This window comes from Balaenoptera acutorostrata, chromosome 3, assembly GCF_949987535.1.
Source record: "Balaenoptera acutorostrata chromosome 3, mBalAcu1.1, whole genome shotgun sequence".
Classification (NCBI taxonomy): Eukaryota; Metazoa; Chordata; class Mammalia; order Artiodactyla; family Balaenopteridae; genus Balaenoptera; species Balaenoptera acutorostrata.
In genome coordinates, this window is record NC_080066.1 from 53,202,159 (window position 1) to 53,227,238 (window position 25,080).

Sequence of the window (25,080 nt, forward strand, 5' to 3'; positions counted from 1 at the left end):
CTTTGTGGTCACTTGGACACACATGCGTTTACTTGAAGAGGTGGAGTTACAGACTGGAAACTCATCGTGCAAATATCACTAGTTTTGTGTTCCCTTATGGACTACCTCAGGACAGCCCTGGTACTCTGAACAGCCAGGAAAGTTATCACATAGCCAGAGTCAGTCACCTTCACCAATAGTAGGGCTTCAGTGAGGGTGGGAGGAATTGGCTTACCCCTAAGGGTTAGTTATATTGAATATATGTAGCGTCTCTGAAATGGCAACACTCTGCATACATAGGAGATTGCCTTTTCCTCATTTTAGATATAACAAGGGACTGATGGTTCCTTATTAACCTTATAGAGAAACACAGGTCAAAAACACATCTGTATAAGCATGACTTTTAATGCATTTAACATTTATGTACCCTTAGGAACATAAAGAACGTTTGTTTTTTTCCTTTCCTTAAAAAAATTTTTACTAAAAAAAAAAGTACCCAATTAAAAACAAGAGTAGAAAGAGATATATAATGAGAAGTCAAATGTTCTAAAGAGATATATAATGAGAAGTCAAATGTTCTACTTCAGATCTGTTTCCCAGGGCAACCACTATTAGTATTTTCTTATATGTTCTTACATAAATATTTTATAAATACACAAAGGCATATATAAATATGTGTGTGTATTACTCCTTCCCCATGTTCTTTTCTTAAACAAATGGGAGCCCAGTATACTCACTTTTTTTTTTTTAACTGTAGATGTTTCATTTCTGTAAACATGAATACAGCCCATTCTTTCCACAAGTATATATAACTTAGCATACATACTATGAGTATATATATTATGATTTACTTAACCAGATTATTTCTAGTCTTTCGCTTTTATAAACAATGTGGCATTGAAAATCCTTGAAGATACATACTTTTTATGTAGAAGCTGCCCCAATGTACACCCCCAACTCTGTTACCAGAGTTTTTGACCTCTGCATTTCTCTTTGGTTAACATTAGTATCTCACTGTTACTTTGATTAGCCATCCTCTGTTTAGTTCCACTGATATTCCCATTTCTACCTGAATGAGTACTACCCTCTTTTGATTAACACAGCCTTAAAGTATATTTTAATGTCTGATAGGTTCAGTCTCCTTATATTTCTCTATAAAAGGATCATTTAAAAAATATTTTAAGGACATTTCAGATCGTCTTAATGACAGACTGACCAGCACAATATAGTTATGCTCTCAGTATATAAATCCATCACAGACCTTGGAGATATTGCGGGTTCAGTTCCAGATCACCACAATAAAGCAAGTATCACAAGGTGAGTCACATGGATTTTTTGGTTTCCCAGTGCATATGAAAGTTATGTTTACACTATACTGTAGTCTAGTAAGTGTGCAATGGCATTATGCCTATATATCTTAATAAAGAAATACTTTATTGCTAAAACATGCTAACCATCATCCAAGCCTTCAGCGAGGTGTAATTTTTTGGCTGGTGGAGAGTCTTGCCTCGATGTTGATGGCTGCTGACTGATCACGGTGGCCATGGTAATTTCTTAAAATAAGACAGCCATGAAGTTTGCCCCACTGATGGACTCTGCCTTTCATGAACCATTTCTCTGTAGCAAGCAATGCATTTGACAGCAGTTTACCCACAGTAGAAGTGCTTTCAAAATTGGAGTCAATCCTCTCAATCCGTGCCGCTGCTTTATCAACTAAGTTTATATAATATTTTAAATCCTTTGTTGTCATTTCAACAACCTTCACAGAATCTTCACCGGGAGCAGATTCCATCTTAAGAAACCACTTTCTTTGCTCATCCATAAGAAGCAACTCCTCATCCATTAAAGTTTTATATTTGTAACAAATAATGAAAAAGTTTGAAATATTGCAATTACCAAAATGTGACACAAAGTGAGCAAATGTTGTTGGAAAAATGGCACCAAAAGACTTGTATGACACAGGATTGCCACAAACCTTCAATTTGTAAAAAATGCAATATCTACAAAACACAATAAAGTGAAGCACAATAAAATGAGGTATGCCTGTAATGACATGAAAACTTGAATTTTCTGCCTCCTCTCAAAAAGACAGAATATAATTATCCATATCACAATTTTAAATAGGAAAATTACCTATTAAAACTCTTTTTAAAGAATACACTTGTGTTCGTAGACCACATATATACATATAGAGCTAATCACCTCTCTTTAAAAAACTGCTAAGATTTAAGTTTTTTACATATCACATTACACGTAAATACCTCAGGGGGAAATAATAACCATACTCGCTTAAACAGCGTCCCTCCCAAAATTCACATCTACCCAGAACCTGTGAATGTGAGATAGGGTACTTGCTGATATAATTAAGCTAAGATGTGGCCACACTGGATGAGAGTGGGCCCTAACCCAGTGACTGGTGTCCTTACAAGAGGGAAACTGGATACAGACAGGGAAAATGCCATGTGACAACAGAGAAAGAGACTGGAGTGATGCAGCAACAAGTCCAGGAATACCAAGGATTGCCAGCAATGGCCAGAAGCTAGGAAGAGGCAGGGAAGGATTCTCCCCTAGATCCTTGAGAGAAAGTGTGGCCCTGTAGCCATCTTGATTTTGAATTTCTAGCCTCCAGAACTAGAGGAGAACTAGAGAACTAGAGGATAAATCTAGTTGTGAAAGGATAAATCTCTGTTGTTTTAAGCCACCAAGTTTGTGGTAATTTTTACAGCAGCAGTAAGAAACTAATACAATAACTATCCCAAATTTGTGTAAGTTGAACTACCATAAATTTTGAGTGCTGTACAACTGTATCAAGTGACTTGTCATTTGATGTATCTTTTTCAGTCACTAGGCAGCTTCCAAAAGGCAAAGGAAAGGCATGTTAGAAAACCCTTTTGAATTCTTTTTTTTTTTTTTTTTTTTACTGTTATCTCATTAAGGCACAATTATATTAGGGAAAACCAGTTCCTGTTTTACAAAGGCGTCATACTTCTATTATATATTGTCTCAATATGTTTTAACAACTTCAAAAGTGCTGTTGGATTATATGGGAACAGATTTTTCTTCTGCAAACGATAAATGGCACCTTGTAGCTCTTCAAAGCACTTTACTGTTCTGTGAGATATTCCCACTTTAGAAGCAATGTTATTTGGGCCTATGTCACAATCAACAGAGAAGGGAGTATTAGATTCTTTGGAAACCAGAGACCTTGACTGAGACTCCAGGCTAAGTTCTTTTTTATCCCTACTTGTTCCAACTGTGTCCTGGATTTTCTTCATTGCTTCTTGGTGTAAAGATGTTAGTCTACTGTTTGCTAAACGCTGGCCTGTGGATTCTTCTTCAGAATCATCAGAGGTTTCATAATCTACCAGACTTTGAGAAGTTCGTGGGGGAGACAGACTATTAGCCTGGAGTGTGGCCTGGGCCTCCTCAGACATCACAACATGGTTCAGTGGTTCAGAAGAAGCTTCAGAAGCCCAGGAGACCCAAGCATGAGCATCTCTGTGATTACCAAGAACAGCCAAAGGACTAGGTTCTGTCTGGTTGCTGCTTCTGTCTTGGACAAGTGAGGAGATACAACAGCAAATATTTATGTTATCTTTAGATTCAGTTATATCAAAGTACTTGCAAATGGTGAAAAAATTATCCCAGTCTTTTTGCAATAATTTTAAATATCTAACAAAATATTCAAGAAAACAGGTTTCTGATGAAATCAAAAAATCAAGAAGAACTGTAGAATCAAATCCTATATTTTTTAGTAAGAATAAAAAAATACAGTGTGGATTATAGCCATTTTCATGTGTGTGATGGTTCCACATTTCTTTTTCTTGGGTCAAGCTTTCAGTAGCTTCACATTCTCTGAAAACAAAGAGAGCAGAGACTTCAGATTAATGACTGTTTACAAATGTAAGTTTTGACAGATGTAATTCACAAACCATAAATTCTCCTATTAGATTTCTTTTTAATGTATGCATTATTTTAAAAAGAAAAAAAATTTCAAAACCATCTCTTTTTCTACAAACTCCATATAAATCTGATTCAATAAAATAAATAAAATCCATTGACTTTGGTAGTTCTAGTTTTTACCTGCCCAATTAAAGTCCTCTGTCTTCCTGTCTCTTGACATCAGAATTCCTTGTTCCTACAGGTAACTAATTCCCCGTGGTAAGGTGGCAATTAACCTCCTTCCTTTCCTTCCACACTTGCCTCAACAGGGGTGGGCATGTGACCCAGACTGACCAATCAGAGTACCCAAGCTCCTGGCCACCATGATTCCAACATGAATCTGTGACCCACGCAGGCTAATCAGATCTCTCCAGGACTTCTGCTGGCACCATTAAAGATTATAACTGTAAGGCTGCTGTAAGCCTGGCACTGCTGGTGGCCCTGAGAATTAATTCAAAGCCGTGAGATAGAAACAAAGAGAAATAATCAATGACATGGTTTGAGTCATATACAGTTATACCTGATGACAACTTGACCCCTTAGAATTCCCAATTAAGAGCCAATAAATTCCTTTTTTTTTTTTGCTTAGACTAACTTATGTTGATTTCTATCATTTACAGCCAGTCACTCTTAACTAATACAGTTACATTAAAAAAAATACATATGACATGAGCACATGCCTCTGCGAGCACACTAAACTCAAGCTAAGAAAGTTAGAAATTCACATACAAAGTAAATTTAATTCAGAGGCTTCCTCTTTCTTGAGGAGTAAGAAGTCAGCTCTGAATACAACTAAGATATACTCTACGAGGTATGTGCATTCAGACGGAATTTGTATTTGACCGTTTCTAAGCCTAATTCAAATCGCATGCAGGAATTCTGTGTTCTTGATTAGAACCTTTTGAAAATTGGCCCCAAACTCTTACAGTCTGAAAGCAGCCACTGCCAGCAGTGTCATAATACAAGTAAGAACTGGCAGCACAACACTGCACCGACAGTCATTAGTAAGAAATCCCTTTCTCTGAAGCCAAGAAAGAAATGGAAATAAAGCAAATACTTTAAGGTTTTAATAAAGCAGAAGCAGAAACAGTGTAAAAGGTCTTCAGTTATTAACTTCATTACCAATTACAGATATTTGCCACAAGATTGACCCAAGATTGACCAAGTACAGCTGTTTTAATAAACAGAAATAGGATCAGTATAAAATGTCATCAGTAACGTAAGTTCATAATCAATTTCAGATATCTGCCTCAAGATGATATCAATCCCAGTTCAACTGTACATTAAAATGAAAATTTACAAGAGTTCCTTTGATTACTTAGAAGATTGTACTCACCTTTACAAAGGCAAAAATCACCTTACAGAAGTTCAATACAGACAAGTTAGTCTCAGAGGTGAAAAGAGTTCTTAAACATCAATTAAATTAAGACTTAGACAAGTGTATTAACTTATTCCTGATCACACAGGTAAAGCAAAGGTGGAGACTCAGCCAGAACCCATGCTGTCTAATCTCAGTCTAGTTCTAATCCCTAGATCTGCCTAGCCAGCCAGGTTTTCATAATGAGAACTCAAATATAATCTATTTTCATGTAGGGCAGGGTTAAAGAAAGGAATTGGAACTTATAAGGAAACCACAAGATTGTTAGGGATTTTTTTTTTTCCCCTAATGATGGAAAGTAAATAGTATGTCCAACACATTATTAAAAATGTTTTCTGCTTTCCTGGCATGTAGTTAGTATAATTACTTTAAAATATACGAACCTGGTCAACTTCAGGTAGATGCCCATTGCTGTTTTGGCAGCCTCCAGCATGTCATCGTCTTGTTCTATGAAGACCCTAGACAACCACTCACAAAGATTGTGTGATTGCAGAGAGGGCTGAAGGTGAGGCTTTAAGAAGGTCAGTAACTCAGACATGAACCTCTGTAAATCAACTTCAAAAAATGCAAATTTCAAAAGCAAGCAACAGTTTATGAATGCATTTATAATAACTTGCCTATATATAAATTTATAATATCTAGAGTATTTTAAAATTCATTTTCATAATTCACACTTTCAAAAAGTTTGTGAGTTAGGGATTATCTCTACTTTGTATATTAGGAAACTGAGCTTCAGAGAAAAAAAATGACCCACTCAGTAGGATACAGTTAAAATGTATAGCCAGATCATCTACTTCCCACGCTGCCAAATAACTAATTATCTCTGAGAAATAAAAGTTACATAAATTCTTGCTAAATGCATATAAATGAATGAGTAGTAGGCAACAGAAATCACTTCACTGGATGCCACATGGTTTGTTACTAGACACAACAATGCACCCAAACAAAAATAATTTGCCCTCAAAATAACAGAAAAAAATTTTTTTGTTTGTTTAAAATTGTTTAAAGTATTAAAAGAAAGTACTACTATTAAGCACAAAAGTCAAAAAGGTTTTGAGGAGTTTTAACTGCAATTTAAAATTCTTGACATATAACACACGCCATCTAGTGTTGTAAATGATAACTGCACAGGATTATATCTTACATGTTGTTACTACAAGCTAAATGTTATCTAAAGCAATTCAGGGAAGTCATTGCTTACAATTCAAACCTTTCACTGAAACTCTATGCTGCTTGTTTAGAGACGTTTACTATTCATTTTCCTCAAATGAAACAGAGGACATAACCTTCCCCAGCACCTACACTGAATACTTTAAACGGCTCTCTTTGGACTCTTAAGTTAACATCCTGGAAATTTTATACAAAAATTTCTTCATCAATATAACTTCTGACATATTAGTTTCGATTCAACTCCTAATTGTCAAAAATCTGTATTAGTAGATATACCAATTTTATGAAGGAAAATATGAATAATATACTACAAATATCTGAATATGAATTGACTTACATTGCTTACTTCGAAGTGACTCAACAGAATCTTTTTTTTTTAAACACAATTATTAACTATACTACGCAAATTCAGTTTAGAGCACAAAACTGAAACTTTTTTTCTTAAGGCAATTCTAGTTTTTTCTCTTTTTTTTTGAAGAAAATTAATAAATTATAATTAGAATAACATATAGCTTAAATTGTGAAATTACAGTCCTGAGATTTGATAATTATGAATAATTTTACTTCAGTAAATAATTACCCATTACTTTGCATACAAAAGGAGATGAGAGAGTTACCTTTCATTTCATTTGCTGAAGCACCATTTTGAAACTTGATTTCTAAGGATCTAATGATAAGTAAGCTCGCTGCTCTAAGGATCACATGATCTGGACCAGGGACACACTCACATCCAGGTTGGACTTCATCGCCTCCAAAGCAGGAAGGTTTTCCATAGACAGACAGTGTCCTCAACAAGCCCAAATCCACAGCTTGCAAAACAGCATCAGCCAAAGCCAACAGGTCCACATCTAAAGGATGATCTGGTGCCATGAAGGTAGGGACAGATCCCCGAGAAAGGTCTTCACCCACTTTGCAGAGAAGGCACTTTTTGATGAATATGATGAATTTCCTTTTGACAAAAGCCTGAATAGGCCAGGTAATAACGTCGAACACGCAAGAAGGTTTCAAAAATAAAATCCTCTGGCAAGTGAAATGTAACTTCAGGTGGATTCTGGAGGCTATAAGAAGTTCAAGCAATTCCAGGAAACATATCAAGCTATTTATTAGTTTAGAAGTATCTTGGTGGTTTTCAAAATGCTGAGAAAATAAGGAATTGTAAAAGACTTCAAAAATAGTGTCAAAAGGAGTCAGGAACTGCTTTAGAATTTCTGTGATTAAAAAAATAGTAATTATAAGCAACAGGAAAAACAAAGACTTCTTAAAAAACAATTTTACAATTCAATTTTTGTAATTATTATCCCTTTATAAGATGAAAAAATGGATTGGATTGTTTACCTCTAACATGAACAAATGAAGATACACAGACTAAGTAAGAGCTAATAACCATGGCTAATACCCATTTTACAAATATCAGTAACATCAGACGATGCAAAGGATATATAAAAATGAAAAGCTTTAATTTCAATTTTTAATAATAGTGAAGTTTTACATTTTTTCCTTTTAAAAAGGTATCCTCAATCAAAAAATATGGGGCACAATTCTTTAGGTTTTCGTACTTCAAGACAGATCAGACGTTGCAAAGTAAGTTTTACTCTTCATTGTATAACTATAATCCTCCTTGGGAACAAGATAATGACCATTGTTTACGGGGAAACATAATTCATACCTGTTTTTTGTGAACACGTATCTTTAAAGATTTCTTTTATTACAAAGGTAAGCATCCAGAGGCAGTATACTACTTTATCACTTTCAGAATATTCAGAAAGATTTTTTTGGCAGAAAGAAATCCAGGAATTACTCAATGTTATCTAGAAGTTAGAAAAAATTTAAAGGAGTAAGTTATAATACAATATTTTCTTTACAATTACAAATTACCTATTATATACAACTCAATACAACATTGCTTACTCCCTTCCAAAAAAAAAAGTATGATAATATTTGTTAAAACAAGGACACAAATATCCTAATATTCCTTAAATCAAGAAATTCAATATGCCATAGAAATAAAAGATCAAAGGGAACATGAAAATATTAGCAGTGGTTATTATCTCTGGTAGCTGGAATGATATGTAATTTTTATTTTGGTCTTTATACTTTTTCTCTTTTCCCAAATTTTCTACTGCAAATACCGCCTTTTTTAATTCAGGAAAGAATGTTATTTTAAGAAAGGAACAAGCAATTATAGCTGAAAGAAGTCAGTAAATTTAGATTTGTTTATTAACTAATTCAGAGATAAGAGAAAAATCTGATAATTTGTTCATATTTTTTCATTATGCTGAGGACCACTCTTAGAATTTATTTATATTAAACCTGTGAAAATGGTCTTAGTCTCAAGCAGGGGTTCCTAAACCTTTTTTTGGAGGGGAGGAAGGAGGCCCACCTACTCCTTTGACAATCTGAAGAAAGTTATGAACTCTTTGACTTGAAACCCATCTTTTGGGTTAAGAATCTGATCTGTGAAGATTTACAACATATTTAAGAGTCTAATCCTTGATATAAGCCATCATATTATTCTATTCTTACACTTTTGTGGATTTACACGTTATTATGTGAGCAAATATTTTATTGATAAAATATTGAATGCCAGAGAGCAATTTTAAAGAAACTATAAAAGAAACAGTAACATAATTTGATTACTTATCTTACCTTTTCCTTCAGTTGGAAATACAGAAGTAGTGCAAGGCACTTTGCAGCCATGTGAGATAACAATTTATCCGAGGTTTGGAACATACAGGTCTATAAGAAAACAAATAAATTTACCTACTGTTACTGAATGTTAAAACGTATATTTTAAAAATCTAGATCTTAAAATAACCCCCCCAAAGCAAATGGGCTTACTAATTTAGAATCGATGTCAGATGATTTTAAAAGAATTTTAATTATATCTTTATATTTCTCCTTAGCATGCAATTCAGTTTCGACAGATAATATTCTGGTTATCATCACTTTGATCACTGTTAACTGAAGGAGCATTATTTCTCGGGTACTGCTCAACTGAAAATGTCTCTGCAAACACACAGGTGCTACAGAAGGGGTAGCCAAATTCACAGAGGATGGCTGATGCTTGCCCTGAACATCAAGGATGTTTGAACAGTCTGAGGAGGTGGCTGTAGAGCAATCTTGATCTGAAAATGCTGGGTTGAGATAAAAGATGTAATCATGGCTGTCATTTTCAAGTGTGGCTCCAAGAAGTACCTTCCGGTATAATTGTTCTAAAACTTCAAAGAAAGCTTTCATTTTGATTGCCAAATATATCTTACAAGAAGGTCGACAAATCCAAATTGTAAATATTAATCTTAGAAATGGGATGAATCTCTGTTTCTTCAATAAAACCTAAAATAGGAAAAATAATTTAAAAATATAAGTGTTATATACATTACATTACAAGGGAAAGGCATCTGTTTCCCCTTAATCATTTAGTCTCTCAAGGTAAAGGTAATACTGATGGCTTAATTTCTAAAAATGGAAAACTGGTAATAAGATTATTTTAAAACCATAAAAATAAAATTCATGTTTTTCATATAGATTTAAGATCATAAAATTATTTTTAATTTTATTACAGTAAAACTTTAGCTTTCCTCTAACATTTTTCAATGGGCTGTCAGAGTTTCTCAACCTTGGCACTATTAACAGTAGGAACTGGGTAATTTTGCTTTGGGGGAGGTGTCTTGTGCATTGTAGGAAGTTTTAGCAGCATTCCTGGCCTCTACCCACTAGATGCCAGTAGCATGCCCTTGGGAGGCAAAATCATCCAGGTTGAGAACCACTTGGCTAATAACTCAAATTCATTAACTTTTACGTTCAACTTATAGATGAAAACCTAAAGTTAGATTGCTATATGGTCAAACTATTATGGTTATTGCTGGTTAACTCCCAACTTAAAATTATATGATAATATAAAGAAACCCTGGTTATCACTTATAACATTAAATTAAAAAATTTTAAATGCCATCCCAAGAAAAAGACAAGATGTTAAGCAAAAGCAATCCAAACGTGAGCAAACTGTATTTTGTATTTGTAGCTGGATATAAATTTAGACATCCTGGTTTGACCTGATGGAGACCAGACCTGGCTCCTTTGACCTGATGGAGACCAGAAAGAGTGGGGCAAAAGGAAAGGATCAGACGTGGCTTTTAAAGCAGAGAAATGGGCAATCAACTGATAAGTGAATATTAGAGAAAGCATGTAGTTACTATACAGCAAGCGTAGCTAGGAAAAATTAAAGACTTTGGTGCAAGCAAAAGAGATTACTGAATATCCTTTCAATGGGAACACTGGAGCCTCTGGGAATTATTGGATCCTACAGGGCTTGGTCTTTTCACTGCCTTTGAGCTATTTTACACCTTGGTAAATTGTAAGTAACTGATAGCAATGCAAATAATTCTTGTCTGTGGACATGCCCATAATTGTCTGGTGAAGGGGCAACCCTCCCTGCAGTGGGAAAAGCCAGTTTTGCTTCCATCTGTAAACTCATTTCAACATTCCTTTACTCTATATAAAGTCAACTTTTCTTTTAAAATGGTTGTGACATTTGTCTAGCTCTTTCATTAATTAACTAGTTAAATAAAATCGTTGCTCTGCGTTCATTTTATATGGGTCATGATTTTGTCCTTTTAAAATTTATATTTAAGAAAATCCACGGAATTCCCTCCTTTACCCGGACCCACTTATAAATGCCCATCTTTAACTTCCTTCCTTCCTCACTGGAAGAGACCTCTTAGGGAGGGCTGTCACTTTTATCGGTTCTCACTTTTACTATAGGGCCCACTGGCCTGCCCTTGGTCTTCAAACCTCCCTCTCCACTGGTTTCTTCCCCTTGCTTAGCTTGTAAGGAATTTCATTTCCTGGTCACCCCACAAGACAAAGCCGCCCTGTTCTAGTCCTCCAGTGCAGAAATAAATATTAAGAAACCTATAGATTTTAAGGTTACAAATGAAGCTTCTGTAAAGTTTTCACTGAATTCTATTTTCAAACCGTGGTATCTCACACAATTTATAAACATAACTTAATACGGTAATATCAGTAACCTTGTTCCATCTGACAATGTTAAAATTTACCTGAGCCCTGTGCTCCCAGAAAGCAGCTATGGTTAAGAAGCACTGAACCTTCTGTGTTCCAAGGAAGGGCTGACCGTATTTCCAGATAGGACCCACCTTCACCCTTCCTTACTGACTCCCTAGTTTTATAAAACTCCCCATTTCTTCCTTCTTTGAGAGGTTTTCCATTAATAAACATTCTCTCTGTTGCAACAGCTTGAATAAAATCATCTCCTTAATTGTCTGGTATATTTTTGTCTGTCACAGACCAGAAATTAGTTTTCATATTCTACTTTAAAGATGAATTCCATCATACTTATTTTACTTTATATTTTAGTTATAACATTTCTTCCCAATAAAACTACTGACATTTTTACATATAAAATATTCTATTATATAAAATATTCTGTGGCAATATTTTTTATTTTAAAGCTAATTTAATCAGTACATCTACCTAATTAGGTTTTAATTAATATTGTATACTCAACTCTATTCATATAATTTTCAACCACAAATGGAATTATTTTTATTTCAATGCTATAGCAATAAAAATACTTATAATATTTCTATACATCTTAAGTCCTTAAATTTTACCACAAATGAGAATAAAACTGCTGCTATTTCAACTATTTTCAACCTATAAAAAGACCCATTTCAAATGGTTCAATCATTTCAGCACACAAAACTAAAGTGAATGCCAATAAATAGGTAAACAAAAAAGCATTTTGGGGGTTTGGGGGGGGTTGGAGGGGAGGATGGGCTATTTTCTATCACGGTGGGACCCAGGGTCTTGATAAGAGTGGTTATGAGAAATCAGATTGAAATGTTATAAACTTGAAGATACAAAGAGTCAAAATGATGCTTTATAGACAGAAAGAAAAACAAAAGCATCAACTAGGGGTCGCAAATGCCAGGCAGATAACAAATGAATGAAGACAATAGGTGCTAGGCTGCTTCTACTGTGACTATCATAAACCCTTCCTAATTACAGTGTCTTTTAAGATATTAATGCTGGCCAAAGAAACCTGCATTGAAACAAATGTCTATGGTAACCCATTGAGAATTGAGAACTGCAGTTGTTGTTTTAAAGCAATCATAGCACTAAAGCAAAGGACAAATCCTGAAAAAACGAACTAGGGGATTAACCAACCACACTTTTTTCCTCGTAGTGGCTGCTATGAGATTGGGACATCTCAAGCTGCATTACCATGCTGGTCTGGAGGAAGGCATACCCCTGCGACACCAAGCTCTTACGAGACATCAACAAAGCGAAGTGTCTGGAGAAGGATGCTCAGAATGCTGAGAGGCTCTGGAGCCAGCTATCCTGGATAATGAGAGAGATTTGTCTAGCCTGTAACGGACACTAATGTTAGGAGAGACCTAATTAGAAAATGTGAATGAGCAGTGCTTCTCAGAGTTCTTTCAGAAAACGCCTCCTGGAAAAGGAAAGTGAATTCCCATGTCAGGGAGCCTAAGGGGGTGCCCATTACAAGCACAAAATTTATTTAAAGTCTCTCTTTTATTGTTTAAGGACTGTAAACTATCTGAATTTTGCAGTCAAATCCTAACAGAATCATGCTTGTCTTAATATAAAAAATATATTCCCTTGGGGCTTCCCTGGTGGCGCAGTGGTTAAGAATCCGCCTGCCAATGCAGGGGACACGGGTTCGAGCCCTGGTCCCGGAAGATCCCACATGCCGTGGAGCAGCTGGGCCCGTGAGCCACAGTTACTGAGCCTGCGCGTCTGGAGCTTGTGCTCCGCAACAAGAGAGGCCACGATAATGAGAGGCCCGCGCACTGCGATGAAGAGTGGCCCCCACTTGCCACAACTGGAGAAAGCCCTCGCACAGGAACTAAGACCCAACACAGCCATAAATAAATAAATAAATAAATAAAATTAAAAAAATATATATATATTCCCCACCCATCTTCACATAAAATCAATGATTTAGGGATAATAATTGCTGAAGTTTATCGAGCGCCCACTATGTATCAGAAACTGTTTTAAGTGAGTAATAGCGTCATAACAACTGTAATAGGTGGGTACTTAATTACCACACCCATTTTACAATAAGGAAACTAAGGCACAAAGAGATCAAGTTACAGAGCCAGTTAACTGGCAGAATCAGGATTTGAACCCAGAAAGTCTAATTTCAGAGCCAGTGCCCCTTCTCAAATTTCCTCTGATGCTTCAAAGCCTCAGGGCAATGGTTGAATAGAAGCTCTCTAATAAACTTCTTAAGTGTAAGGAGTAACTCACACAGCCTAATCTTTAACAGTTTCTATATGTACTCCCACAATACCTTAAAACAGAATACTGATCCTCAGAATCATTTCTACATGCTGCACAAATTCTAAAATCAAGGCCAATTACAATACAACTTCCCAACTATGCAAATTCCCAGTGCAAACTACAATTAATTTTTTCAAATGATACTTAGCAACCAAAGGTTGAAACATTAATCAGGACAACCATTTGATTGATTTTTTACATTAAATTACTTTTAGTAGCTACATCAAACCCAGGGTGAAAAGCCTAACTATCCACTGATCATACTTTGATATCAGTTCATCAACAGTTTAAAGGCAGTATAAATATGAGTGACTAAGACCTTGATTTAACTTCATTTAAAATAATTTCACCCTTTTACAACAATTAACTCAAGATGAATCACAGGCTTAAAACTTAAAATTAACCTTTTAGAAAAAAAAGGAGAAAATCTTTGGGATCCAAGGCTAGGCAAAGAGCTCTTAGACTTGGCCTTCAAAGCCCAATCCATAAAAGTAAAAACTGATAAACTGGACCTCAACAAAATTAAAAACTTTTGCTCTGTGAAAGACCCTATTAAGAGGATAAAAAGATAAGCACAGACTGAGAGAAAATATTTGCTAACCACATTTCCAACAATGGACTAGTATCTAGAATATATAAAGAACTCTCAAAACTCAACGTTAAAAAAGATAATAATTCAATTAGGAAATGGGCAAGAGACACGGACATGTTCACTAAAGAGGATATAGAGCAAGTAAGTACACAAAAAGATGTCCAACTACCTTAGCCATTAGGGAAATGTAAATTAAAACCACAGTAAATACCACTATCAATATGATTGAAATAAAAATTAGTGACACCAAATTCTGGCCAGAACATGGAGAAAGTGGACCACTCTACATTGCTGGTGGGAACACAGAACGGTACAGTCACTGAAAGACAGTTTGGCAGTTTCTTAGAAAACTAAACATACTCTTACCACGTCGCTCCAGCAACTGCACTCCTCAGTGTTTACCCAGAGGAGCTGAAAACTTACGCCCAGAAAGAAACCTGCACATGCATAATTGCCAAAATTTGGCAGCAACGAAGATATCCTTAAGTAGGTGAATGAATATATATAAACTGTGGTACATCCACTCAATGGAATATTATTCATGCTAAAAAGAAAGTGCTATCAAGCCATGAAAAAGACATGGAGGAAACTTAAAAGCATACTACTAAGTGAAAGAAGTCAATCTGAAAAGGCTACATAGTGTATGATTCCAATTATATGACACTCTGGAAAAGGCAAGACTATGGAGATGGTAAAAAGATCAGTGGTTGCCAGAAGTTGGGGGATGAGGGGAGGGATGAATACATGGAGCACAGGACCTTTAGGGCAGTGAAACTACTCTGAATGATACTACAATGATGGATACATGTGATTATACATTCGTCTAAACCAATAGGATGTAAAACACCAAAAGTAAACCCTAATGTGAACTATGGATTTGGGTGATTATGACGTGTCAATGTAGGCTTATCAACTGTAACAAATGTACCACTGTGGTATCCCATCTGCAGATGCTGATAATGGAGGAGACTATGCATGTGTGGGGGCAGAAGGTATACAGGAAATCTCTGTACCTTCCTCTCAATTTTGCTGTGAACCTAAAACTGTTCTAAAAAATATAGTCTTTAAAACAAAACAAAAAAGCTAAACATGCTACCATATGACCCAGTAATTACACACTTGGGCGCTTATTCTAGCAAAATAAAGACTTATTTTCACACAAATACCTGTATGTGAAAGTTCGTAGTAGGTTTATTCACAGCAGCCCAAAACTAGAGACAATCCAGTTGTCCTTCAACGGATGAATAAACTGTGGTACATCCATACTACTCAGTAATAAGAAGGAAAGAACTATTGATACATGCAATAATTTGGGTGACCCTTAAGGGAATCATGCTAAGAGAAAAAAGCCAATGTCAAAAGGCTGCATACTGTATGGTTCAATTCTTGAAATGACAAAATTAGAGAGCTGGAGAGCACATCAGTGGTTGCCAGAGGTTAGTGAGGGCCCCTCCCACTTGGTGGGTAGGGTCATAAAGACCTTGTGATAACAGAACTGATGGGGAACACGCTAACCTATATATGTGATAAAATTGCATTAAACTAAATACACACACGTAAATGAATAGAAGTAAAAGGGGAATCTGGGTTGGAGCAGTAGATTGATTGTATCAATGTCAATATCCTGGTTGTGATACTGTACTACAGCTTTGCAAGATGCTACCATTGGAGGAAACTAGTTGAAGGGTACACAAGATCTCTCTGTATTATTTCTTACAACTTCACGTGAATTTACAATTAGCTCAAAATAAAAAGTTAAATTAAAAAAATAACAATTTTAGCTATAGACATCAGCCTTCTGATCCTTAGCAACAATATGCATAAGACTTCATTAATATCAACTAAAATATAAACGTAAACTTATTGATTTTAAAAATTTCTAGACTGAAAACTGAGAATGGTATTTAAAAATGTTTTAAAAATATTTTCTTAAAAAGTATTCCTAAGAAATAGAGCTTTTAAGTGCACAGTCTATTCACTAGAAAACATTCTCCCACAACTTAATTTAAAAATTATCAGAAAACAAGCTGCTAGTAATTTACTCCTTTGTTTAAAAAAAAAAAAAAAGATGACTACTTTTAGGAAGTTTTTCTTTTACATAAACTCTACATTAAATTCAGAATACAGAAAAATAATTACTTTCATGGTCAGTACGTAAAGTAAAAAACTGCTTTTCTTTCTATGAGAAGCTAATGGTTTGCTAAGTGACTAGAATCTCTCAATATTGGGCTTTGGCCTAATGGAACAATAGGTTCAAATCTGACCACAGCCAGACAGGTTACTTAATCTCTCTCTCCAATAACGAGGCTGCTGCGATTCTTGAGGCAGAAGTTGAGGCACTCTAAACAAAGGCTGCTTCTAAGATTCCAGTTCCTTCCCCCAACTGAGACGGCATTTACTTTGTGCAAAAAACAAAAAATTAAAGTGGGTCTGGTTAGACTCTACAGCAAGTTGGGAGGGGGCAGGGAACCTGGGTGGCAGTGCCAAGGTTAGGAAAGTCTGAGAGGGCAGTGAAGGCACTGAGAAGGCCCAGAAGATGAAAGGAAAGGGGTTCCCGTCATCCATGTCCACCATCAGGGCCATTATAGCTGGCCAACTCTGATTTCAAGAGCACCTCTCTACCCTAGTGACAAGAGGGGGAAGGATATGTTCCAACAGCACATCCTGTGTTGGGCACCTTCCCTTTGCCCTGCTAGTTCTACTCTTCCCCTTTCTCTGCGTCCCAACATGCTCCTGTAGTAGATGGGGGGGGGGGGAGGGGGGAGAGGGAGAGCAGGAGACTGTTCTTTCCAGTTTCAGGAACTGCTCCTTCTACTTACTTCCAGGCCTAGAGCAGGTACTGGCAGTTACCAGCCCCCAGGGTACACCATCCCTTGCTCATTTCCTTAAAACAAGTTTTAGCTGCCTCAGAATCACTTGCCAAGGCACGTAAAAGCAGACTGCAGGCCTTACCCCAGGAGTTTCAGATACAGCAGTTCTGGGATTGGGCCCCCAAATTTTTATTTCTAACAAGTTTCCAGGTTATTGCTAAAACACTAAGAACGCTTAGACCCTGCCTCATGTTTGTAAATTGTCCTCCTATTAAACTCTTGTTGGCAGGACCCTGATCCAGGTCAGGCATTTTTTTTAGCATAAAGAAAAAGCCTGATAATTAAGTTATAGATAAAAGATAAAATGTATGATTAAGACAATACTTAAAAGTGTTTTTCTGTCAACGTGGTATACTAGTAAGAACCTGGGATCTGGGATCTAGAGTCATATGTCTCAACCACATCAGGGTCACCATGGGGCAAGCTACACCTCAGCTTCAGTCTCCTTCCAAGTTCAAGGGCATAATGACGCTGGGAGGGTTAAGTTAAATGACTGTCTCCGTAGTAATCCCCAGTGCACATCTGTCAGTGTTTTCTGCGCCCCAGGCGGCCCTGTTAAACAAGACAACACACGGCAGGAATGACTCCAGGCCCTGCCCACCCCACTCCTTCCTTTTACTTCCTTTACACTTCTATTTATGGTGTGAAATTGTTAAAAAATGAATGAACATGATTTATTTTGAGAAAAAACAATGCTCCTCCCCCATTTTTTAAAGGAGTGGCAAGTTAAGAAAAGCACAAATAGAAGACACCGTTTACCAGATTCTTTTTTTAATTGAGGTATAATTGATATATAACATTATGTTAGTTTCAGGTGTACAACATAATGACTCTCTCTCTATATATATTGCAAAATGATCACTACAATAAATCCAGTTAACATCCATCAACATAGTTTCAAAAATTTTTTTGTGTGATGAGTACCTTTAAGATCTGCTCTCTTAGCAACTTTCAAATATGCAATACAGTATTATTAACCATAGTTACCATGCTGTACATGACATCCCCATGACTTATTTATTTTATAACTGGATGTTTGTAACTTTTGATCCCCTTCACTCATTTGCCCTCCACCTCCCCCCACCCCACCAATCTCTAACAAACACCGATCTGTTTTCTGTATCTATGAGCTTGGTGTTTTTGTTATTTTCTTTATCATCCATCGACACATACTTAGGTTGTTTCCATAAATTGCAAGCAAAGGAATCAGGCAGCAAATGCAAAGGCAACCTACAAAATGGGAGAAAATATTTGCAAACCATATATCTGATAAGGGGTTAATATCCAAAATATATAAAGAACTCATATAACTTGATAGCAAAAACAAAAAAACCAAAAAACTGATTAAGAAATGGGCAGAGGAGCTGAATAGACATTTTTCCAAAGACATACAGATGGCCAACAGGTAACACTAAAAGATGCTCAACATCATTAATCATCAGGGAAATGCAAGTCAAAACCACAATGAGATAACACCTCATACCTATTAGATTGGCTGTTTATCAAAAAGACAAGAAATAACAAGTGTTGCTGAGGATGTGGAGAAAAGGGAACCCTTGTGGGAATGTAAATTAGTGCAGCCACTATGGAAAACAGTATGGAGGTCCCTTAAAAAAATTAAAACTAGAACTATTATATGATCCAGCAATTCCACTTCTGGGTATTTATCCAAAGGAAGTGAAAACACTAACTTGAAAAGATATATACATCCCTATGTTCACTGCAGCATTATCCACAATAGCCAAGACATGGAAGCAACCTAAGTGTCCATCAATGGATGAATGGATAAAGAAAATGTGATATCTATATATTTATATATCTATAGATATAGATATTATTGTTCAGCCATAAAAAAAAAGAGCAAAATCTTGCCATTTGTGACAATGTGGATGGATCTTGAGGGCATTATACTAAGGGAAATAAGTCAGATTAAAAAAGACAAATACCATATGATCTCTTTGATATGTGGGATCTAAAAACACCCCAAATTCATGGATACAGAGAACAGACTGGTGCTTACTACAGGCAGGGGGTGGGGTGTGGGCAAAATGGTTGAAGGTGGTCAAAAACAAGTAAGTCATGGAACGGAATGCACAGCATGGTGACTATAGTTAACAATACTGTACTGTATACTTGAAAGTTGCTAAGTGAGTAGATCTTAAAAGTTCTGACTACACACAAAATCTGTAACTATGTGAGGAGATGGATGTTAACTAGACTTATTGTGGTGATCATTTTGCAGAATATACAAATATTGAATCATTATGTTGCTCACCTGAAACTAATAATAATGACTTTCTCCAGCAAGGTTAGGTCTTCCTGAGATACTCTCAGTCTCCCAGCACCACTGCTGTCTTACAGAATGTGTCACAATTGTACTTTAAGTTATCTGTGCAATAATTTGTAACACTCCTGCCTTAAGAGGAGTCTGGTTCATCACTTCTTCCCCAGCTCCTAGCACAATGCCAGGTACACAGTAGTATTAACAAATATTTATTGAATATGTTCATGGCTGAATATTCTGCTTCAGTCAAGTTCTCAGGGATTTATTAACTTCATTCAGTGTCCATGAGTAGTGTGTATGTCCAAAATAATCCTAAAATCAGTTCCAAAGTTCATTTTAGTACTGTTTTGATCTCAAGAGAATTTTTAACTGCTGTGTAATTTTTAACTTCTGAATTTTAAAATACAATAAAAATTTCATGTCAAAAAATTATAAATGCAGTACTATCTATAGCAGGGCTTGAGTTCTGAGCTCATTCAGTCTTTACTGTGTTACACACCTAACAATGTGCTCGAGCTGCACATGTTGAAGTCACAATAAAGTGCAAATTAAAACTACCCTTTAGGGAAAAAAATCCCTTAAATTAGCAGAATCAGGGCTACAAGAAGCTCAAGAGCCAGTAGTTAGCTTCCTTTCTTTCAGCATTTTTTTGCTGGGACTGTGAGGTCAAAGAGGAATTTCTCTATCCATCCCCATCCTCCTTTCCTGCCAGGTACTGCTGAACAAAGTTAGGCTAAAAGGCAGATGATGGGACTGCATGTCTGGCGGCCCTATTTACAACACACAGGTCCAGATCTCCCTGCAGTCCCAAGAATGGTGTCTGCTGTCATCAGGGCATAACCTGCTTACTCTCTCCACCAACACTGCGTGCTTTAAGACACAGCCTCCTGGGCAGTGATTCCTGACTTCAGTCACACACTGAACTCTTTGGGGCACTAGGAAAAATGGCTGAGCCCTAGGCACCAACTGAGTCAGAGTTGCTGCAGTGGGGCTTGAGCATTTTTCCAATGATCAAGTCCTCTTCCATGCAGGGTATAAACTCAATTCAGGTTGAGTCAGGGTTTTATGAACTAAAACATCATAAATGTTGATCCTGAATTATTTCATTTATATGTTGTAAAATTAGTGTGTCCATTTGTGTGAATTTGATATCACCTAACTGAATGGAAAAGGAAGTCTGGTGAAATCCAATCAATTTTAACTTGTTAAAAAATATTATGCAATCTAAACTTTTAAATCAATGAAAAGTTATAATTTAAGAATTACCAAACTTGAGAGCACCAATACAATAAAGCAATTTAGAATTATCTAGTAGCACATTCTGTGAAAGTGTGGTAATACCATGTTCCCTGGTTGTGATATAATTGTATGTCAGTAATCTTAAAAATTGTTGCAACCTGAACAAAGGATTTCAAGTGAAAAATAAATGACCAGAGAAGTGGAAAAGCTAGGAAAAATTAGGACCCAACTCAGATACCAGCTTCTGTTAAGAAGCTCATAGACCTTCATGTCTTGGTTGAAGCAGCATTTTGCAAACACACTATCCAAACTGCGTGGGTGCTGAGGATGCTGTAAGACTGAACATGTTCTCCATAACTATTCACATATTTATTCATTCCTTTCATTCTTTTCGGAATTCAAAACTGCCTGATTCTATAATCAGTACACGTTATAAAACTGAACTTATAATTTACATTCCTACTAGTAAAATACCACTTTTAATAGACTTCTTTACATTGGAGTCCCACTGCTACGAAAATTTGAAAATCACTGGACCAGGAGATTCCTAAAGCCTCTATGCAATTCCAGAAACCAAGAGTACTAGGGACGTCAGGTGGCAATCCAGGTTCCCAAGAAAGAAGCAGTAATTATTCAGGCAGAATGCACAGATAAACTCTAGAAATTCATGGCATGAGGTTTTTTTTTTTTTTTTTTTTTTGGCCACGCCATGTGGCTTGTGGGATTTTAGTTTCTCAACCAGGGATTGAACCTGGGCCCTCGGCTGTGACAGCATGGGAGTCCTAACCACTGGACTGCCAGGGAATTCCCCATAGCACAAGTATTGTTGGAACTGTGTGAAATGTCTGAAGACAAAAAGAGTATGCAAAAATACAGTTCGTGGTGGTACTGAAGTTGAGGTATTGTAAGTTGTTTTCCAAACTTTTTGTGATGTTATTTTGTTTTTATAATAAACCAGTAACAAATCATGGCAGAATTGACAGATCAGAAGTTGCTAATATGTAATATCATTTAATATGTCTGAATATAACTGGTTTCTAATTATAATTCAGCTACGTACTTCAAGGAGGAAGGGAAATTTAGAAATTCGAAGTTATGAAATATTGCTGAGAAGTATAAAGATATAAAAAATAGCTTATTTTTTAAAAATTGGGAATTATACATCCAAAAATATGTAGTAGCCTTCAAAGTAGTTTTTTTATGAAGAGTTACCTAGAATAAATAGAGTACCTCTGTTCCATGCTCTTGTTTTAGATATGATACTTTCTGGGTGGATTTGGTTTAAAGAAACAGCCAGAAGTGATTAAAAACTTTTCTTGTATAATTTGCAGCCTGGCTTTTAATAATACACAACTTTAATTTTTTCTAATCTAAGCAAATGTTTAGCAAGAATGTTCTTTTAAGCATTTGTATTTTCTGAAAAGCCTTACACAGAACAAGGGAAAGAAGTCTTTAGGGCTCACCAGATGTGAATATTAATTTAATCATCAATCCATAGAATTTCAGTGCCTTCTCTATCATGCATGAGGGTTCTCACTTTATAATACATCTTTTCACTCCCCTCCCCCTGCAATCTTCAAGTTTTCTTCTTAAAAAGGGCTTCTGCTTACAATTTCATCAGTAGACTTGCTGGCCAAAGGGGTATATTCTTTAAAGGAAAAATGGGCACATGTTTACACAGATAATAATTGTGTAGTCTTTCCATTAAAAATATTTTTGCCTTTTTCTAAACACACACTAATCCTTGACAAGTCAATTTCTCTTGGAGTTCCTTCTTCCTCTCTGGAGATTCCTTCTCAGACACACTTGCTGGACCCCTTTCCTTCTACAGTCATTTCTGGGTATGAGATTGTTTCTGGACCCCTCAGGGATACCAAAATCAGTGGATGCTCAAGTCCCTTACATAAAATGGCATTGTATTTGCATATAACCTATGCACATCCTCCCCTATACTTTAAATCATCTCTTACTTACAATACCTAACACAACGTAAATGGTGTGTAAATAGTTGCTAAGCTGGTGGCAAGTTCAAGTTTTGCTTTTTGGAACTTTCTGGAATTTTTTTCTTTTTACAAATATTTTTGATCTGAGGTTGGTTGAATGTGGAACCCGTGAATACAGAGGGTTGACTGTAGTCCCTTAAATGTTTCATGGACTCTCAATGTCTTCAATTAATATCTACATGCTAACAACTCAGAACCCACAGTTAGGTCTAGCTCTCTTCTGGGCTCCACACTCACGTATCTAAATGCCAGTGGAGAGCTCCACTTGGAGTTTCCACAGCACCTTCAATACAAACTCATCTCAATCTATGGCCTCTCAAACTTGCCATCTCAGTGTACGGCACCTGTATCTCGTAGTCACCCAAGTGAGAAACCTGGCTATGTTCCTGGACCCTTTCTCACCTCACTTCTCTCCATCCTCACTGCCACTGTTACAGTACACCACTCCTACCCTGGACAACCACAACAGAGTCCGTGCTAAGTGGCTGTTTCTTGGCCCACCCTACACCCACTTCCTTCTGAAAAACATCTCAACTTTCATTCGGATAAAGTCCAAATCCTTGAACATGGCTTAGCATGTCCTTTGAGATCTGGCTCTTGGGGTCTTCTTACCTCTGTGCCCCACAAACTTAGCTCCAGGCTTTCTCTGAGGGCCTCAGAAACTCTGTGCACTTTAAGGATTCCCAAGCTTTGCTTGGCCCATTCTTTCTAAATCACACTCAACCATTTCCCTCCCACTCTCAACCTTCAACTAGGAAACCTCCAGTCTTGGAGAGCCTTCCACATATCCAAGTCAGGATTAGAGGGCCCTGCCAAGTGCTCCCTCAGCCTATACACAGTATTTCTCTCACTGCATTGTCCATAACTATTTTCTAGTTTGGTTCCCCTACGCTTGACTATGAGCTTCCCTGGGCAGGCCTGAACCCAGTTTGCCTACCTAAGCCAATAAGTAGCTCATGTAGAAGGCACCAAAACTAGTATTCTTGATAAATGAATGATAATGTACAATAAAATACCAGGATATCAATTTAAAGTGTTTGCAGTGACCCCCATCTGCCACAAAACATCTTAATATATTTTATTAAACAAAAACAGCTGATATGTTGAAATGCATACTTCCTTTATACAATTAGGCCTCTCTTTGAGGACATCGATGGGAGTCAAACGTCTGGCGTACTGGGTGACTTAGTTTAAGATAATGTCAACTACTGCCTGGACTACTACAACAGTCTTTCACATTTGCCTTAACCTCACTCCTAGCTACAGTCTTCTCCACTGAGCAACCAGTGATCTTTTCAAAACATAAACAGATACGATAACTTTCCGACCACCCGCTACAAGGTCTTGCAAGATCCGCAGCCTGTCGCACCCCCCTCCCCCCCCCCCCAACTTCATTACTAACCATGCTCCCTCTTACGCTGCTTGACTACCTGGCCTTCTTTCTTGCAGTTCCTGTCAACAGCAAAGATTATTCCAGCGTCAGAAGCTTTGCGCTTTTGATGTCTCTACCTGAAAAATTCTTCCCTCAGATCTTGGCATGGCTAGCTCTTCCTCACTCAGATCGATACTCAAATGTCACTTCCTCAGAGACCTTTCCTATCTAAAATAGCCATCGCACCCTAGGCAATCTCGATCCCATTATTCTGCTTTTCTTTACATAACCTATCCCTATCGGATAAATAATTTTGTGTTTGTCGGTCTCTCTGTTAAAGTGACGAAAGCAAATGATTGCATCTATCCTATCTTGCTCACCGTTGTCTCCCTAATGGCTAGAACAGTGCTCGGCAGGTAAATACCGGCTAAACGAAAAAATGCACTTAATAAACACGTCCACTTCCCATATTTTCCACTCTTTCCCCTTTCATTCACAGGAATTCGTGAGGGTCGCTGTTCTTGCAGGAAAGCCCTTGAAGCGTCACCGTCACCCCACAGAGAGTCCTCTTTTCCACGCTAGGCGAGGCACGCCCAGCCTGGGAGCTAACGGAACCTCAGGGACCAAGAGAGGAGCCCAGGACCCGTCACTCGCGTCTAAAAAGCTCTGAGGAGAGCGGCTGGACAAGGCGCCCCTCTCCTGGCTTCCTGGGGACTGAGGCCTCCGCAATCCTAAGCCCCGGAACAGCCTCTCAGTCGGCCGCACACACGCCTCCCCCGCCGCCGAGGTTAGCGGCTGCTCCCAGTTACCTGCCAGGGATCTGACTGAAGCCACTATGCTTTCGCACCGCCATTCGAGCGAGCCCCGGCCCCTTCCGAGCCACCGTAGTTCACGGAAAGTACAAGGCGTTTCCTCTTCCGCA

General features: G+C 37.1%; 1 protein-coding gene across 7 annotated transcripts; it reads right to left on the reverse strand.

Moving 5' to 3' along the window:
* Positions 1–1,813: 1,813 nt before the first annotated feature.
* On the reverse strand, positions 1,814–25,053 carry LINS1 (lines homolog 1). 7 transcript variants are annotated; one of them, XM_057544397.1, is made up of 8 exons: positions 24,968–25,051; positions 24,189–24,238; positions 9,665–9,802; positions 9,116–9,205; positions 8,136–8,277; positions 7,087–7,677; positions 5,683–5,854; positions 1,814–3,834 (listed from the first exon to the last, which is right to left on the reverse strand). In XM_057544397.1, the coding sequence occupies exons 2-8, from the start codon at positions 24,189–24,191 to the stop codon at positions 2,949–2,951; spliced, it is 2,022 nt and encodes a 673-aa protein (XP_057400380.1). In that variant the 5' UTR covers positions 24,192–24,238; positions 24,968–25,051; the 3' UTR covers positions 1,814–2,948. The 7 variants fall into 7 exon arrangements, with proteins under 7 accessions (XP_057400380.1, XP_007191212.1, XP_057400378.1 ...); XM_007191150.2 differs by having other exon boundaries at positions 7,198–7,677; positions 9,308–9,802; XM_057544395.1 differs by having other exon boundaries at positions 9,308–9,802.
* Positions 25,054–25,080: the final 27 nt, after the last annotated feature.

Excerpts from the sequence above, each read along its gene's own strand:
- LINS1 (XM_057544395.1), bottom strand. Across the intron at positions 9,206-9,307 it reads CTGACATCGATTCTAAATTA|ACCTGTATGTTCCAAACCTC; the intron begins GTAAGCCCATTT and ends GTTTTCTTATAG. Across the intron at positions 3,835-5,682 it reads ATCTACCTGAAGTTGACCAG|AGAATGTGAAGCTACTGAAA; the intron begins GTTCGTATATTT and ends CTTTGTTTTCAG.